The sequence below is a fragment of the Larimichthys crocea genome, chromosome XIII (assembly GCF_000972845.2).
Source record: "Larimichthys crocea isolate SSNF chromosome XIII, L_crocea_2.0, whole genome shotgun sequence".
In the NCBI taxonomy this organism is placed as follows: Eukaryota; Metazoa; Chordata; class Actinopteri; family Sciaenidae; genus Larimichthys; species Larimichthys crocea.
In genome coordinates this window covers 34,485,396-34,500,497 of record NC_040023.1, presented here as the reverse complement: position 1 = coordinate 34,500,497, position 15,102 = coordinate 34,485,396, and the positions used below count along the sequence as shown (strand labels likewise).

At 42.5% G+C, this 15,102-nt stretch overlaps 1 protein-coding gene across 2 annotated transcripts in view; it reads left to right on the top strand.

Annotated features, from left to right (window-relative positions):
* The window catches only part of znf385d (zinc finger protein 385D), an 82,826-nt gene that overhangs the window by 27,279 nt on the left and 40,445 nt on the right, over positions 1-15,102 (top strand). For both annotated transcript variants that reach the window (XM_027287086.1, XM_019279130.2), the window contains exon 3: positions 12,318-12,425. In XM_027287086.1, coding sequence (XP_027142887.1) covers positions 12,318-12,425 — 108 coding nt within the window. The remainder of the gene's footprint in view (positions 1-12,317; positions 12,426-15,102) is intronic.

The window sequence follows — 15,102 nt, the reverse complement described above, 5'->3', positions numbered from 1 at the left end:
TTATTTAACATTGTTCATCTGTGTGAGCTAATTAGACAGAACAAGTATATTTTAGCAGAGAGCTAAATACACTCAACAGTTTATTACAAGAATTAACATTAACGGCTGGAGGCTGGCTGGCATCGCAGGTGGAGTAAGGCAAGCGAGATCAGAGGATTTACCGGACAGCGCTGAGGAACGCTGGCTGGACATGTGAGGCTGCACACAGGGAAAAACTAGATTGAGTGTCCACGTCCAAAAAAAACAGCAGTGAGATACAGCGCAAGCTCGTGAAAGCAACGCTGGAATAATCTCATACGAAGCGGAAAAGCACAGAGACAAAACCAAACAGCAAATCGAGCATGACCATGACAGTGATGTCTCCATGGAGAGGAGGAGAAAATAAAAATTTCACCGGCTTTTTCCACAAAGTTTGAGGTCAAACTGGTATTCAGTCACTCGTTAAAGGTCCAGTGTGTTGGATTTAGTGGCGTCTATTTATGATTGCAAACCTTCGCCATTTCCAAGTGTAAAGGAGAAGCATCGATGGCTGTGAAACTCACAAAAAGTGGAAAAGACATATCTGTAGCCAGAGATTGACTCATTTTTAAGGTAACGAAAACACCCTGGCTCGTATTTTCTGATGATTACACTAATGAAAACATAGTTATGAATATTATGTTTCTTCCTTCCAATGATCTTAAATGTTACACACTGGACCTCTTAAAACCAAACAGATATGAAAAAAAGGCCTGAGTCAGAGAGCCGATTTTATTAATTTTATTCAAAGCACAGTGTGATTTTCATATCCAGCGAAGCGCTTAACAATGAGTCTCTCGCTTCGCCTTCTGACTATCAGTCTTTTCTTCCTTTGCGTGTAGGCGTCTGTTAGTCATTATACAGCACATGATTGCAAGATGTAATAAAAAAAAATAATATAGAGTCTATTGAGTTAATTCTGTATGATTATTTAGTTATTATTTTCATCCACTATCAGATGAGTGGCACTTCCAAAACTGGTTAATGTAGACTAAAGTGAGTTGGTAAGTTGCTAACTAAAACTTCAACAACTTATTTTTCCTAGAGCAGTTTTTAGAGGTGAAGAGAATAGTGTGAAGCTTTGTCTTTCTTCCATCCACCCCTTTTCCCCTCTGGTCGTCTGGGGTCAGGTCGTTGTGGCAGCATATATAGCGGGTGTTCCAGACATCCCCTCTGAGGGGGATCCGAGGTGTTTAGATAGTCCAGATTAGTCCCTCCAGTTATTTCTGGGTCTGGCCCGGGGTCTCCTGCCAGTTGGAGACTCTTGCTCTGACCTTCCCGAATGTCTGAGCTCCTCTAAGGCCGAGCCCAGACAACCTACGGAGGAAACTCATCATTCTTTCGGTCACTACTCTCTGACTGGTAAATCGAGAGCTCTGTCTTCCATCAGCTGGTCCAGTACAGCGTTCCACATGCTGCTGCTGACGCTGCACCGATCCATCGATCCTCTTGTGCTCCGTCACTTGTGATCAAGAGACGGAGGGAGAAATCCACATTTTCCAGCAGAGAGAACCAAAAAAGCTTAATAATATTTATTCATTTCATTATTTCACTTTGTTTCTGTCATCTTTTACTACATTTTGTCAGTTTGTGGTGTTTCCTTGCTGCGCCGTCCTCCCGTATCATCAGATTCAGTGTTTTTCCATGAACACCTGGAAGCTCGTTCTCTCTCATTATAAGCCGATGAAAACCCCCCTTCTGGATTTGACTTGCTAATTTCTGAAGTCCTTCCCCAGTGGCAACAATCTACAACATCGCTTGGTGATGAACTAACGGACTGGGTCAGGCGGCGGAGGTAATTGGGGGACACATAGGTGGGAGGATTACATTTGACAGGTCATTCATCCCACTTTAGTTATAGTAAGCGAGGCAGGCGGCCGTGAATAGAGCTTTAGACCTCGCCAGTGGAGCTCCCATTGACCAGTCATTCTTTCTTTCTATATGCGTCTGCAAGATGTGGATGATGTTTTAAATACCTTGTTGCCATTACGAATAAATTCCTCAGTGCCTCCGGAGCATGTGATGCGGACAGCCAGTATAAACACTACATGCCTCAGTCATATACGTATTCATATATAGCTATCTTTGTATATAACACAGTCGTCTGTTGGACAGCTATGTGTGATTCAACGACTCAGATGTAGTGTAGTATGACATACACCACCGCAAGGTGTCATCTAAGCTTTTAAAGAACACTCTGAGCCGTGGTTACTGCCAACGTGTTTTCTGTAAACCGTGCGTGTATTACATCAGAAAGCTGCTGTGTGCAGAGAAAATCCAAGCGGATTCAGCTTTGATGAGGCGTTCGTGGTCAGACTCAAACAAAACACATCTATGGATGAGAGGAAAGGATAGCTGCCAGCAAAAGCTGAAGTTGACCGGCGTTTCTGAGACTGTACTGTCAATAAAATGTTGTCTGTATCAACCAGGCTCGGACTGGCAGTCTGTGGTCCATCTCGGACACATTTGGGCCGGTGGCCTCCGATGTTTTTTTTGTATGTATGTATTTGTTATTTTGTAGCCTTTGCAACATTTGCCCAGCAGCCCAAAATGGACTTGCGGCCCATTTGCATCCATTTGGAATAGGCTTTGGGTTGCACTAAGTAATATCGGTTAATATTTGCTTCTTAATGACAGGTTCAGAAGTTACGATTTATACTCCCCCTCCCCTGCCCAATCAAATGGATGCGTCCATGCAGCCGCTAGGTGTTGCACGAATATTAATTACAATAAATTATGGACGACAGAGGTTCTAAAAAGAGGAAAGGACGAGCAGAGAAAATCCGAGTTAAGATGCGGGAAAGGGGCCACACAGGTCGGGAGTCAAACCTGGGCCTTCGCATGTGGAGCGGCTGCTTAAACTACCGAGTTAAACACCACCCCTATATGTTCAAAGTTAATTGTCTGCTCTGTAGCTCAAATCAGTGCTGTAGGTAGACTGTTTCCAAAGTTTAATGAGGTGTAGACATGTACAACATGATCTTCATTGAGCATACTTTGTTCTGTGTTATTTATGGGGTATTTGGGGGTTCAGTATGGGTGGGTGGGAGAATGTTTAAGTGCCTGTGTTTTTGGGGGCGGGTTCATCGGTCCAATGGTGGGCCGGTCCAGAGGAAAAATGCCAGGGTCGAATTTTGTTCCCAGTCCCACCCTGGTATCAAACATAGACTGTATAAAACTCTTAACACGCTCTTAATCCTGCATAAGTTTAAGCCTTAATATAATGTGAACAGGTGAGTTGTATATAAATTCACCCTCAGTACAGTTGTCATGAACGGGGAAATTAGCTACAGAGACCAAAAGTGTTTTTTGTACCAGGCTGTAAACATGTTTATTTCTGCTGTGAAGTTGGGGAAAGTGTGGATTTGACATCAGGGAATCATTTTAATGTCTATATTTAAGTTCTCAGGTGTCTAGATTGAAATCGTCCGCATGATTCGATGTTTTTCATGGAAAACATGTTGACGCACTTATGTGATACCATGGTTACCAAATGATTTATATGCACATATCGATAAACTGATCAGATATTAGAGTGCCACCTGAGCTGTTCACGATCAGCAGACCAAAGCAGAATTACTGCTGCAAGTTCTGTTCATGCAGAGCAGATTTACTCCTCTCAACATCTTCCAAGCCTCAATGTGTAATTTGTTTGACCGCATCAATTATGCATACTGTATACATTCATGCATAATGAAAAGGTTTGTTATATGGAAGATGAAAAACCAGCGTTTTGTGCGTTGCTGAGATGATTAACCAAATGTGTGACCCGTTACTGTTTTACTGATGTAAACAAACCAAAACACTAATAACTTAGAGATAGTTATCGTCTCGTGACGCGCAGGATGTGAGTTATGTCGATTTTTGGTGGTGGAGAAACCTTTTATTTCTATATCGTGCTCACTAAAAACTGAAAGAAAATATTAGCTTTAAAGGCCAACAACTTACAGGTGAATTATTGGTATTGATCAATCAACACCCTGCAGTTATGTTCAGGTCTTTTTATGCTGCGGGGCATTTAAAACGTGGCTTACAGCTCCTTCAAAGTGATTATAATCTCCTCAGAAACAGGCCAGACAGTCGAATTAAATCAAAATGTCACATGATTGATTATTTGAAGCTTTGTTGTGTATTTTAATGTCAGCTTGTTTGTCTGACACCGACTCTCTCTGTCACACACAAACCCGTATCAGAGATGGTTTGACACGCGAAGCCTCGTGTAAGCGAAACAGATAGCGCCCGCTGTGTGTGTGTTTTTGTCCCTTTTATCAGTCGTCTTCTGTAAAAGTCAACCGGTCTCGGCCCGCCATCTCAGCTCATCACTGTCTTGTCCTGTCACATTATCCGTCAGCGCCGAGTGGGGGAAGCGTCGGCCGAGGCTACAGTGCTGAACTTTGAGACGGACAGGCCTTCTGTGTGCTGTCAGATAGTATCCGGTAAATGACCTGCTTATTCTCCCTCCCTGTCGACATGCTGCCGACGTCTCCCCTGACAGAGACACGTCAGTGCAGATCACACACAGAGAAACGAATGAAAGGAGACACCCACAGACAGAGAACAGGGAGAAACAGATTTACGTACGTCGTTATGATGATGTGTTGAGATTGACATGTAGCTAATAAATGGAATTAACTGATAAATTGTAATATTTCACTTTAAAATCTGATTTTTTATGACATTTTATGGTCAGAAAAACTTGATGGAGGCTTAAAAAAAGGAAATATAAAACATAAAAAGATTAAAAAAGGATGTGAGATTTTAGAAAAGCAGATTTTACACCTCCGAGATCCTTTAAGCCCCGATCTGTAATTTGTTTGACCACATCAATTATGTACACTGTATACATTCATGCATAATAAAAAAGGTTTGTTATAATGTAGATGGAAAAAAAAACATTTTGTGCGTATAACTTATTACACGGTTAACTAAATGCACACCTGCTTTACTGATGCAAACAAACCAATTAACATTAATACCTTAAAATCTGGCAGAACACAATAAGAATTAGAGAAAATAAAGATATTTTAAGCTGCGTTATGCAACTTTTTTTACAGTAAAACGATGAATAAATAAACTACACGACACATTACTGTTTGTGTGTGATCTTATATACTTCATGTTCACCTGAAATAGCTTTTGGCAATTATGCTAAGGATGTTCATGTGAGCACAAGACTCACAAGAAAAAAAAAACTGCAAACATTTCCTCTTCTTTAATTGTCTTCGCCATCTGTCGTCTGATCGTCGGCGGTGGCTTAATGCCTACCTCAGCCTGAGGCTAGAGGCTGTTTCAAGGCAGACAGCTCATCAGGATGATTGACAAGTGATGGAGCTGGAACTCGAAGAAATTCAGCAGAAAAAAAAATAAACTGCATATCAGAGCTTTAGGAAGTGATTTGAAAGATGAATTTGCCGCACTGTACGCCGTCATCGCTGCTGCTGCTGCTGCTGCAAGCTTGCAGAATGGACATATGTGATAAAAGCTTTTGCATGTGCGTGCATGTGTGTGTGTGTGTTTGCATGTGGTTTATGTGTGTCGCGGTACATTTGCGTCCCTGGCAGACGTGGCTCTTATGAGTGTGTGTGTGTGTGTGTGTGCTCGGTGGGTGGTTGATGGGAGCGGCGCTCGGGGAATCACATGTCCCTGGCACTGCAGCTGCTCTCTGCAGATGAGGCCTGAACACATCATGTTTCGACACAGGGAGGGATGAATGCTACATGACAGGGGGATTTCTTAAAAAGACACATGGAAAGATGCGCAGGAGGTCGGCGCATAAATTAGCAATGCTTGCCAACAATAGCACAGCGGAACAAACTCACACTGAGAGCTTTCGCTCTCTTCTTCAGCGCTTTTATACTCGGTGATGAACGACATCGCCACGAACACACACTAAGATCTTCGCCTGATCATTTTGCAGGACCGTGCCATCAGCTGTGGCCTAGTCGCTGCAGATTCATTTCACAGCATGGACACGGGAGTGAAGGAGAAATAACATGTTTCGAGCCCAGTGCGTGTTTCTAGTAAGAGGTCATCCATTCTCTTGTGGCCCAGATGTTTTTAACTGGCGCTCGCTTTCCAGAGCTCCCCATTTTCCCAGCAGGCTGCAGTGCGTCTGGTTCTCTGCTGTAGTGTTCCCTCTGCCAAAGCGAGCTTCGCCAACTCCATGTGTCATCCTCTTTTCTCTCTCTCTCTTCCCCCAAAAAAACTTGGGTGAGATTTACAGTACAAAAGGTAGACTGTTGCATAACACTTTCTTTCTCTCCGGTCCAACAACAAAGTGTGTCAGGGCGAAGGCAGAGGAGAGTCCCTCGCTCTCTGCTAATGTAATGCATGAGTATTTTAGTGTTTTCAGGGTGATCTCTCTGCCAGGGCTGCACATTTTACTGCATATCACCACATGCATTTCATTTCAACAAGTGGGAATTATGTGCTTCTACCTCTTTGACACTGCCTACACATCAAGCGCGTTGGGTTTCGTAACGCCGATAGTGCCGAGCATTGCAATCAACAAAAGAACAGACGCTGATAGGAGAGTGACATGGATTCTGATGTATAATAGCAGCCGGTAACCTCTGATATGAACTCCTTTAAAAACGTCCTGCTGTGCGTTTTCTGAAAGGCATCCAGTAAATGTATTCTCCATTAAAAGCAGATAACGTACAGTACATTACAGTACACGGCGGTGTTAAGTAGGTGTGTTAGGTCATTCTGCCTTTAAGCTGTAAAAGCTTTTATTAGCCTCATCGCCACTTCTCTCTCTGCACGCATTTATGAGCCAGACAGTTCAGAATAACTGCAAATTTTCACCTAAGAGTAAAAAAGTTTTAACAAGACTTTTTCTTTTCTTTGCAGTTCGCTCTGCCTCATGCACACCTTTGTCACTCCCTGTTATACCCTATACACTAAAATAACCGAATAAACTCTCAAAGTAATTGTTTCTACCTCAAAGCTGCTTAAATTCAGAGTTCTTCGGGCACTTATGGGCAGTGGACCGTGCTGTAGATATGATGTCTTGGCAAACAATTTCCTTTTTACACATCCGGCAGACGTGCTGCAGCATTATCATTCATTTGGGTTTGTTTTCCCGGCTCCAGAGCCGCTAAACGCGTCTGTAAATGTGTCTGTGAAGCCGTTCGCTGTCGACCAGGTAGTCTACAGTACATTAAGCAGTGCATTTATAAATGGTTTGTGGTTGCATGCTAATGTACTGTAAGTGTTTAGTATTCGTCAACGATTCCTATGAGGACGTATTTTGCATAAAGGCTGAGAATAGCCGCCTACTGTTGCTGGAAACTGGGCCGATGAGCGCAGTGAGAGTTACAGTCATGTAAGAGGCAAAACAACGAGCTGAAAGAGGCTAAAATAAAGCTTCACAGAGCTGAGAGGAACTTAGTTTGTCACATTACAAATATTTAATATAAGACATTGATTAGCACGGCTTTAATGTTTAGAACAGTTCTGTTTTCTCCCACGACATCCTGTATTCTTTTCTGCTGACTTCTTTAAGAATGAATCCGTTCGAAACATGTGGCGTCTGTCTGTTTGCGTGTTTGATCCCGGTCCATGCTTTGGTGCTGAAAAACCACATGAAACGTGTCCCTGCAGACCCCGGCGCCTTCATCACACACGCTCTGTGTCAACAGAGACATTTCCACTATCAGGAAAAAATTCCACTAGATTTGCTGCAGTGCAGAAACACAAACGCCATCCCTCAAAACCTTTTCATGTCGAGTGGCACAGTGGATCACGAGTGTTCTGAAAACACCCACCAAGGACCGCTCTGTGATTCTGGGGTATTGTCTGTGAACATAAGCACTGCGAGCGATTCCCTCACTTTTCGCAGACGGCTCAATTGCCGTCGTTGTTTTGTGCTGTGAGAGGAACATTTCACTGAGGCATGATTTTGATTAGAGAACCCAGAAATTATTGATTGGATCCAATCTTTGAAAATCATTACCGTTACAACTCATTTTATTTGAGACATGTGGCACGCGGAGGAATAATCGTGTGCTTTTCTTTTTGAAAGTATTTATCTTTTTTTTTTTATTGCCATCTGATGTCAAAGACAGAACCACACGGGGAGTTCGTAACTGTTACAGTGTCCTTGGGATAAATCAGCTGTAGGCTGGTCCCTCTTTCTGAGCCTGAACCTGATTCTGTGTCTGAGCGTTGAACCTGTTTCATGTCTATAAATGCACCAGTATACTTCATCAGAAACTATCCCACATCCTTCCACACCTTGTCGACAGTTTCTAAGTTTTCCGACACAACATCTGCACCAACTAGCGACCCGCTGTGTGTGCAGAGATGTGAATGTATGCAGGGTTTCAACTCCTCTCTCAAGATCGCAACATTACGAATTCGTTCCTCGAGAGAGAGAGACTGCCTGAAAGATGTGTTGTCCCCATATTTAAACAATTATCACACCTTGTCTCTCTCAATGACAGCTGGCTTTTTTACAACCGTGAAATCAGGCTCTCTTCAAGTCCAAATTTGTCTCTGTGTCTGAGCCCGAATCGGTTCTGACAGTCTGTGTCTCTGCCCGAATCCGAGTTAGAACCAGTTTTCTCTCAGTGTCTCTTTTGTATTTTCAGTCTGAGCCTTCTCATCCCGTGCCACAGTCGGTCCAAGTCTGTCCCTCTTCCAGAGCCTGCACCAGTCACACCCATGTCATGCTCCATTACTAGAACCTGCTTCTGTTTTCCTTGAAGAGTTTGTGTCTGCTCACTTGTGTCCACGTTCTTGGAGGGATGCTGGGTTTCTTGTCATGACTGCATCGCCTCCCTCTTCCCTCTGTGTCCAAAACTGCATCTTTTCTGAAATTTTCCACCCCATGTTTTGTGTCACGTGCCCCCCTCTCGTCGCACTCAGTGGATCACCTGAACCCTCAAGAGGTCACCTGACACCATCACCTGCCTGCCCAGCTGCTTCTCATTCAGTCGGTCGCAATGTAAATACAGAGAACAGTTTGTAGCCGCTCGTTGCCAGACTGTGGATGTTGCCAAGCTGCTGAAGCATTCCAGCCGTCGCTGTCACCTGCACCTGATTACTTCCCTTCTTGCGTCAGTCCTCTTGAAATCGCTTGCCTGGTTTTAATGCCTGCCTGTGGCCAATGTGGGTGACAATCAAAATATCAGAAATGCCTTTCAGCAGAGATCAGCAGCAACGCTCACAACAACAATCCACCTCTCTCTGACACACTGACTTCATATTTTAAATGGATTCTTGTGGATTGAGAGCAAAGGTGCATTTCTTGTTAGGAACGGTTATAAGAACGCGCTGTCCTTCATGTTTCCACAGAGCACGCTGGCTCAATCAAAGCTATTTTACCATTTCAGATTGAAATCAGCACAATCCAAACTAATGGCCATCTGCGTGCATCGGTCTGCCTCAGTTCTGAGAGATCACAGGGCTTGATGTCTGTCCTTGAATGAAAACTCAAAACGTTATTCATCCAAAACTATTTTCCATGACATGATGTTACAAAACATCTTTAATTGGTCAGTAAGATTCTAAGAGAATATGAACATTACATATCAAAATACCTGGTTTTCATCACACAGTCAATATCATATCATATCCTATTTAGAATCTGTATCTCCATTATTGTTTAACCGAGGCTGGCACATAAATAAAGCCCACGTTTCTGATTGGAAGAAGAGATGCACCTACTTTTAAACGTGACGAAAGACTCGGATATCACAGGGCTTTAGATGTGTTTTGGATCTGATATATAATATACACGCAATCGTACATCACTGTGTTCTCGGAGCATGCGCGGCTGCAGGTTCACAGGAACATTTGTGTGAAATTAAGTTTCATTAGTCATGTAGCCAGTGCAGCTTGTCTTTTTTGGAACATTGGAAAAAAACTGAATATTTTCTGCATGTAAACATGGTTCAGAGTCAGCAAAACTGCATTAAAATGTGCTGGTGTAACTAATAAATATGTAATTCTGATCATTCCATGTGAGGAAAAGCGAATGTTTTATTTAAAAGTTGAATTTATTTATTTGTATCGCATGAATCACTGGAGGAAAGGACATTTATGTATATGAAACTGTCACTCTGTGGTTCTATTTTCCACTGTATCTCAGGAAAACTTTTTTTTTTCTACCTCTGCACACAAATACTTTTGAAATAACGAAAAACAGCCTCAGTTCAGCCCGTACGGCGTCCACGGGAAGCGACAGTACAACATCATTGTGCCTACCTTCTGCAGTTGCAATTGTCAAGGTGGATTAATCCTCCCACACAATGCCGGCACCTTTCCTCCCTCTGCAGCCAAGTGGTGCGTATTGAGACACTTTCCTAGCGAGGCAGATGTGTTTGTTCATTCCCCAAAGCCCTGTCACCACACAGAGGAAGGCACCTAACCAAACAGACAAACAACATGTGGCAATGCAGCAACATGGCCAGACCTAAAGATGAAAATACATGTGCTTGTGCATGTGTTTGTTCTTTGGGAGTCATCTACAAGTACATTTATAATAATTTTGGCATCACCTGAACTTTGTCTGTGAGAGTTGCTTGCAGGGTTGTTGAACAAAAAGAATTTAACTCCGCTGAGCTTCAAATGTAGCAGCATCAGCAGGTCAGGTCATATTACGGACACATTGTTAATACAGCCAACAATTTGTCATCAAAGCAGCTGTGACCGACATAAAAAGAGTGTTTTGACGGAAAGTACTCACGGAGATGTGACAGTCATGCTCAAGAGAGTATCATCGAGTACAGGAGGTGAAGTTTCACTGTCGAGTGAAACAGAGGATGATCACCACATCACAACAACTACTGAAGAGTAAAAAACTAAACTCAAAATTTAGTCGTCGCTTGTTTTGTTTTGCTTTTTCTTCTTTTGGTTTTGTATTTTTCTGATGAAAAACAACATTTTAGTGAATTGGCAAGTCGTGATCATGAACAGAATATGCACTTTGCATAATTTAACTTCTTATTTTTTAAACTTTTGATTATTCTTTAACTCTATAATCACTCATGTTATAATTCTTAAAGCAACATCAGGTAGAAACTGGTATTTTCTTGCATGTGTAGTCCCCCTGTGGTAAATACGGACAGTTGTACACATGACATACATACAGCAAATATTACTTACTAGTCCAGCAGCAAGTCTTTCAGCCTTTTATTTCACTGACTAAAAGTCAGTCCCAGATTTGCTCTTGTCTCGTGGCTTTTCTCTTCTTAGCTTCCTCTGACTTGCTCAGCTCCTGTTCTGGCACGACACTGGCTCCACTCCCTGATCCAGTTTCACCAAAATAAGTTGGAATCTTTGATTTGTAGTGCTGCCAAGTGTTACATACTTCTCGCGTCGTCGTAATGTTTTGTTTGTATTGTTTTTATGACTGGCTCTTGCACAATGATTGCATCTTGCAAGGAGGCATTACCTGTGAAGCCACAGCTCGGTATTACTTATGCCGCCATGAACAGAATGTGTTGAGGTGATATATCTCTTCACCGCAATCCAAACAACAAATTCATTTCACTCTGAAGCCGACTACATTTTCGAGACTAGTACCACACCGCATCATCTTCTCTCTTGATCTTTCCCTAGCTCATTAGCTCGACACTTATATGTTACTTCATGCACCTGCGGGGCCTTGTAGCACTTGTGACAGGTGGAGCTGCAGTGTTGAGGCACTTATTCTCCACGGCTTGATCTCCCGTGGCTTGGATTGTACCTAATTTGTTTGTCACTTTGGACAAAAGTGCCTGCAGTAATGAATACATGTAAATGTAATCAGGAAGACGTCAACCACGTTGGTGTGATCCTGTTTTTACACACCGCTTTGATAGTTTAATGAGCTGTAAGCAATAAACTCATCGTGCCATAGAGAATATTTCACTAGATGCAAGAGTATAGCTCATATTTTTGACAATACTTGTTAGCAGGTTGAATTCATCAGTGGTTCTACTCTTTTCTGAGGAATTGCTGATGATAACAGAAAGTACACGGATGCCAGTGGTGCCTTTTAAAGTGTTCACTTGAGGAATTTTGCCTGCAGTCATTCCAGTAACACCCCTAAATAAAAAAAAAAACTGATGGCTTGTGCCTCGAGTAAGCAAATGGGGAATTAATTCTTGATATGTCTGCGTTAACGACAGAGCCAGAAAGCACTAGTTGAAGCGAGAGATGAATGGCTGGCTTTCTAAAAAGCTCCAGGCAACCTGTTTTCTCTTTACAGCCCAGTGAGCGATGGCGGAGTGAAGCTGATTTACAGGTCAGCTTTAGCACTGTTTTAATTAGCCTCTTTCTTTCCGTTTGTCTCCCTCCCCGTCCTCCAGATGGACCCGGTGCAGAAAGCTGTCCTCCATCACACTCTCGGCCTCCCTCCCACCGCAAAGAGGAAGCACGTCTCTTGCAGCGTTTGCCAGCTTAGGTTCAACTCGCAGGTGAGCAAGTTTTCTTTTGAAAGAGGGGTGAAAGTTCATAAGTCGTAAGTGTTTCTGCCAGAGATACACACAGGAAACAACCTCAGAAGAATCACTCTGTATATGAGATCTTATAAGGTAACAGCAAAAAAACAACAATAAAGCGATAAAGAATCTTTGTTGGTTTAATATCTGTTGGATGGGTTGCACATATTTGTGTGATCCTCCTAACTTTGGCGAGTTGTTGTTGGGTTTTGAGTGAAATATCTTGGCTTACCATTTGATGGATTGCTTTGAAATTTGCGAGAAGATAAATTCTAATGACTTTAGTGATTATTCAGCTATTTGATTGATTTACATTTGGGATTGGGATTCAGTTTGGTTATTTATTTGCCATATGTTTGTCAAAAAACGGTCAGAGGCAGAATGAAATGTGCTGGGTGAGAAAAACAGGTCAACACGAGTTGTGCAGAATAGAAGAACGGAATAAACGGAAAAACAGAATACGATAAAATAAATTTTAAAGAAAAAAACTGGAGCAATATAAATAAAATATGACAAAATAAAATAAAAACGTTCACCCTGACAAACTGCAACAACAGTGGTGACCCTCCGAGTTTCGCATGTTGCGCCATCATCAGGTCAAAAAAGTGTAATCTGTCTACGCCCTTTGGTTTACGACCAAAACTAATGACACATTGACACTTGCAGACTCTTTGTCTCGTTTGATAATATGTGCTATAATTTACAGAGACAGAAACAGTTTCTTTTTAAAAGGCAGAAAACTCGAGCAGGACATCAGGTCATGGTTGAGTTTAGAGATGGAGAGGGGGAAGAACCCAGTTGGGGTACCCTAAACCTAACCCTCTCTGCTCTGTTCATTTTGGGTATGTCATTTTCGAGCAGAGGCCTAAAAAAGAGGTTAGGGTTAGTGTTAGGGGTTAGGGTACCCCAATTGGGGGATCCTGGGTCTCCTGGGTCTACTTGTCTGTCTACTAAATAATTCATCTTTGTTTCATGAATGACAAAATAGTTTTTATAGTAGTAGTTTCTCAGTTGTTTTGAGGTTTGGACACAGTTTTACATTTGTGCGTGATGACTGATGGGACGACATCTGTTCCAGTCTGGCTCGGTTGGTGTTCACAGTCAAATAAAATCCTAAATAAATGATCTAGTCTTTAGTCTTTAGTCTTTAGTCAGTTGCCTGACACATTTGATATTTGTGACTGACGTCCGTGACAGGTGATCTCACCTCCGTGTCACAGGAGGGCGAGATACAGTAAAAAAAAGAAGATGCTGTACCTGCTTGAAGTTGTTTTACAAAGTTCACTCACCTTTTAGAGGTTTTAGAGTATGACCACATCTTTCCACTCAGAATCTAACACAACCTCTGCTCCCTTTTTTCTCCTTTTTTGGCCTTTTTCGATGCAAATTGAGCTGCTTATAAATAGTTCAAGCTGCTGGTTGCCCTTCGTGTTTGTTTTGGTACAAGTGCCGTACTGTATTTATGTTCTCAGTCAAGATTTATACTCGTTCCTGACTGTCAAAGGCTTAGAAAAAAATCCGTGCATGTTGGTGGAAACAATCTTTCTGTGTGGTTTCAGTTAGTCTTCAAGTTTGCCTGAAGCTTCAGCAGGACCTGCCGTTATTCATCGAGGATTTGGGCGTTTGAAACTGAATAACCATTTAAATAACCTTTAGTATGTTAAGGTCAGATGAAGTGTAGCATTGCAAGCGGCAACGAACATGTTGGAAACATAGTACTGTAATGTAATCATTTTGATGCTACATCGTTTTTCCCACTCTGCACCCGGTACGTCGGCACTAAGTCACTGATTTTGATGAAACCGGCTCTTATTTGCAGTTTTCTTATTCCTCTCTGATGTCCTCCGGCTGCTGCGCATCAACTCTCTGGGATTTACAGACTGTCCTGATGGACAGTGAAGTAAACTGCTGCGAACAATAGCTGCCAATGTTAGTTTGCAGTTTGTTACCCGGGTTTGCCTGGACTGTGAGCTTAGGGCACGGAGGGAGTGTTACTGTTTGTGCCACAGGCGTTTTGGGCCACTGGAAAAGAGGTTTTCAGTCCTGGGGTGCGGGCGAATGCTGATTGGGAATGAATGTTGGTCTCGTGCCAGAACCGGAGCTGAGCAAGTGGGCAGTGTAACCAGGCTTAGCAGCCTCTATGGACATAATGTCAGAGGTGAAAAGACCAAAGAGGACGCTGACGGAGGAAGTCAAGAAGAAAAAAGGAGAGAGTGACCCAGAAAGAAGTTGCCGGACGAAAGTTAATCTGGGACTGACGTTTAGTCGATGGCGAGAGCTTGGCGAAATAAAAGAGTATGCAAATGAGCACAGTGCAACAAAACAATACTGAAGTAATGAATGTAGAATGGAATAAATAAAAGATTATGTAGAGGCTTAAGAGAGTGGATAGTTTTCTTCATTGTCAACAGGCTGTGAAGAGTTTAATTTGATTTAATGTGTTCTGTAGCAGAAAAGAGGTGAGTCACTGGAAGATGAACTCTAAATACAGCTTATGTGTTCAGTGCTCTGTATGTGTTGCAGTTATGTGTGAATCAGACATTGGGGTTGGTAGAAATCACCTATTGTTAGCTACTATTCCGCCTTTACTGTGAGATTTCGATTGGTCATACAGACCAACAGATGCGAGAAAAACAAATCTGTGTCACGCTAC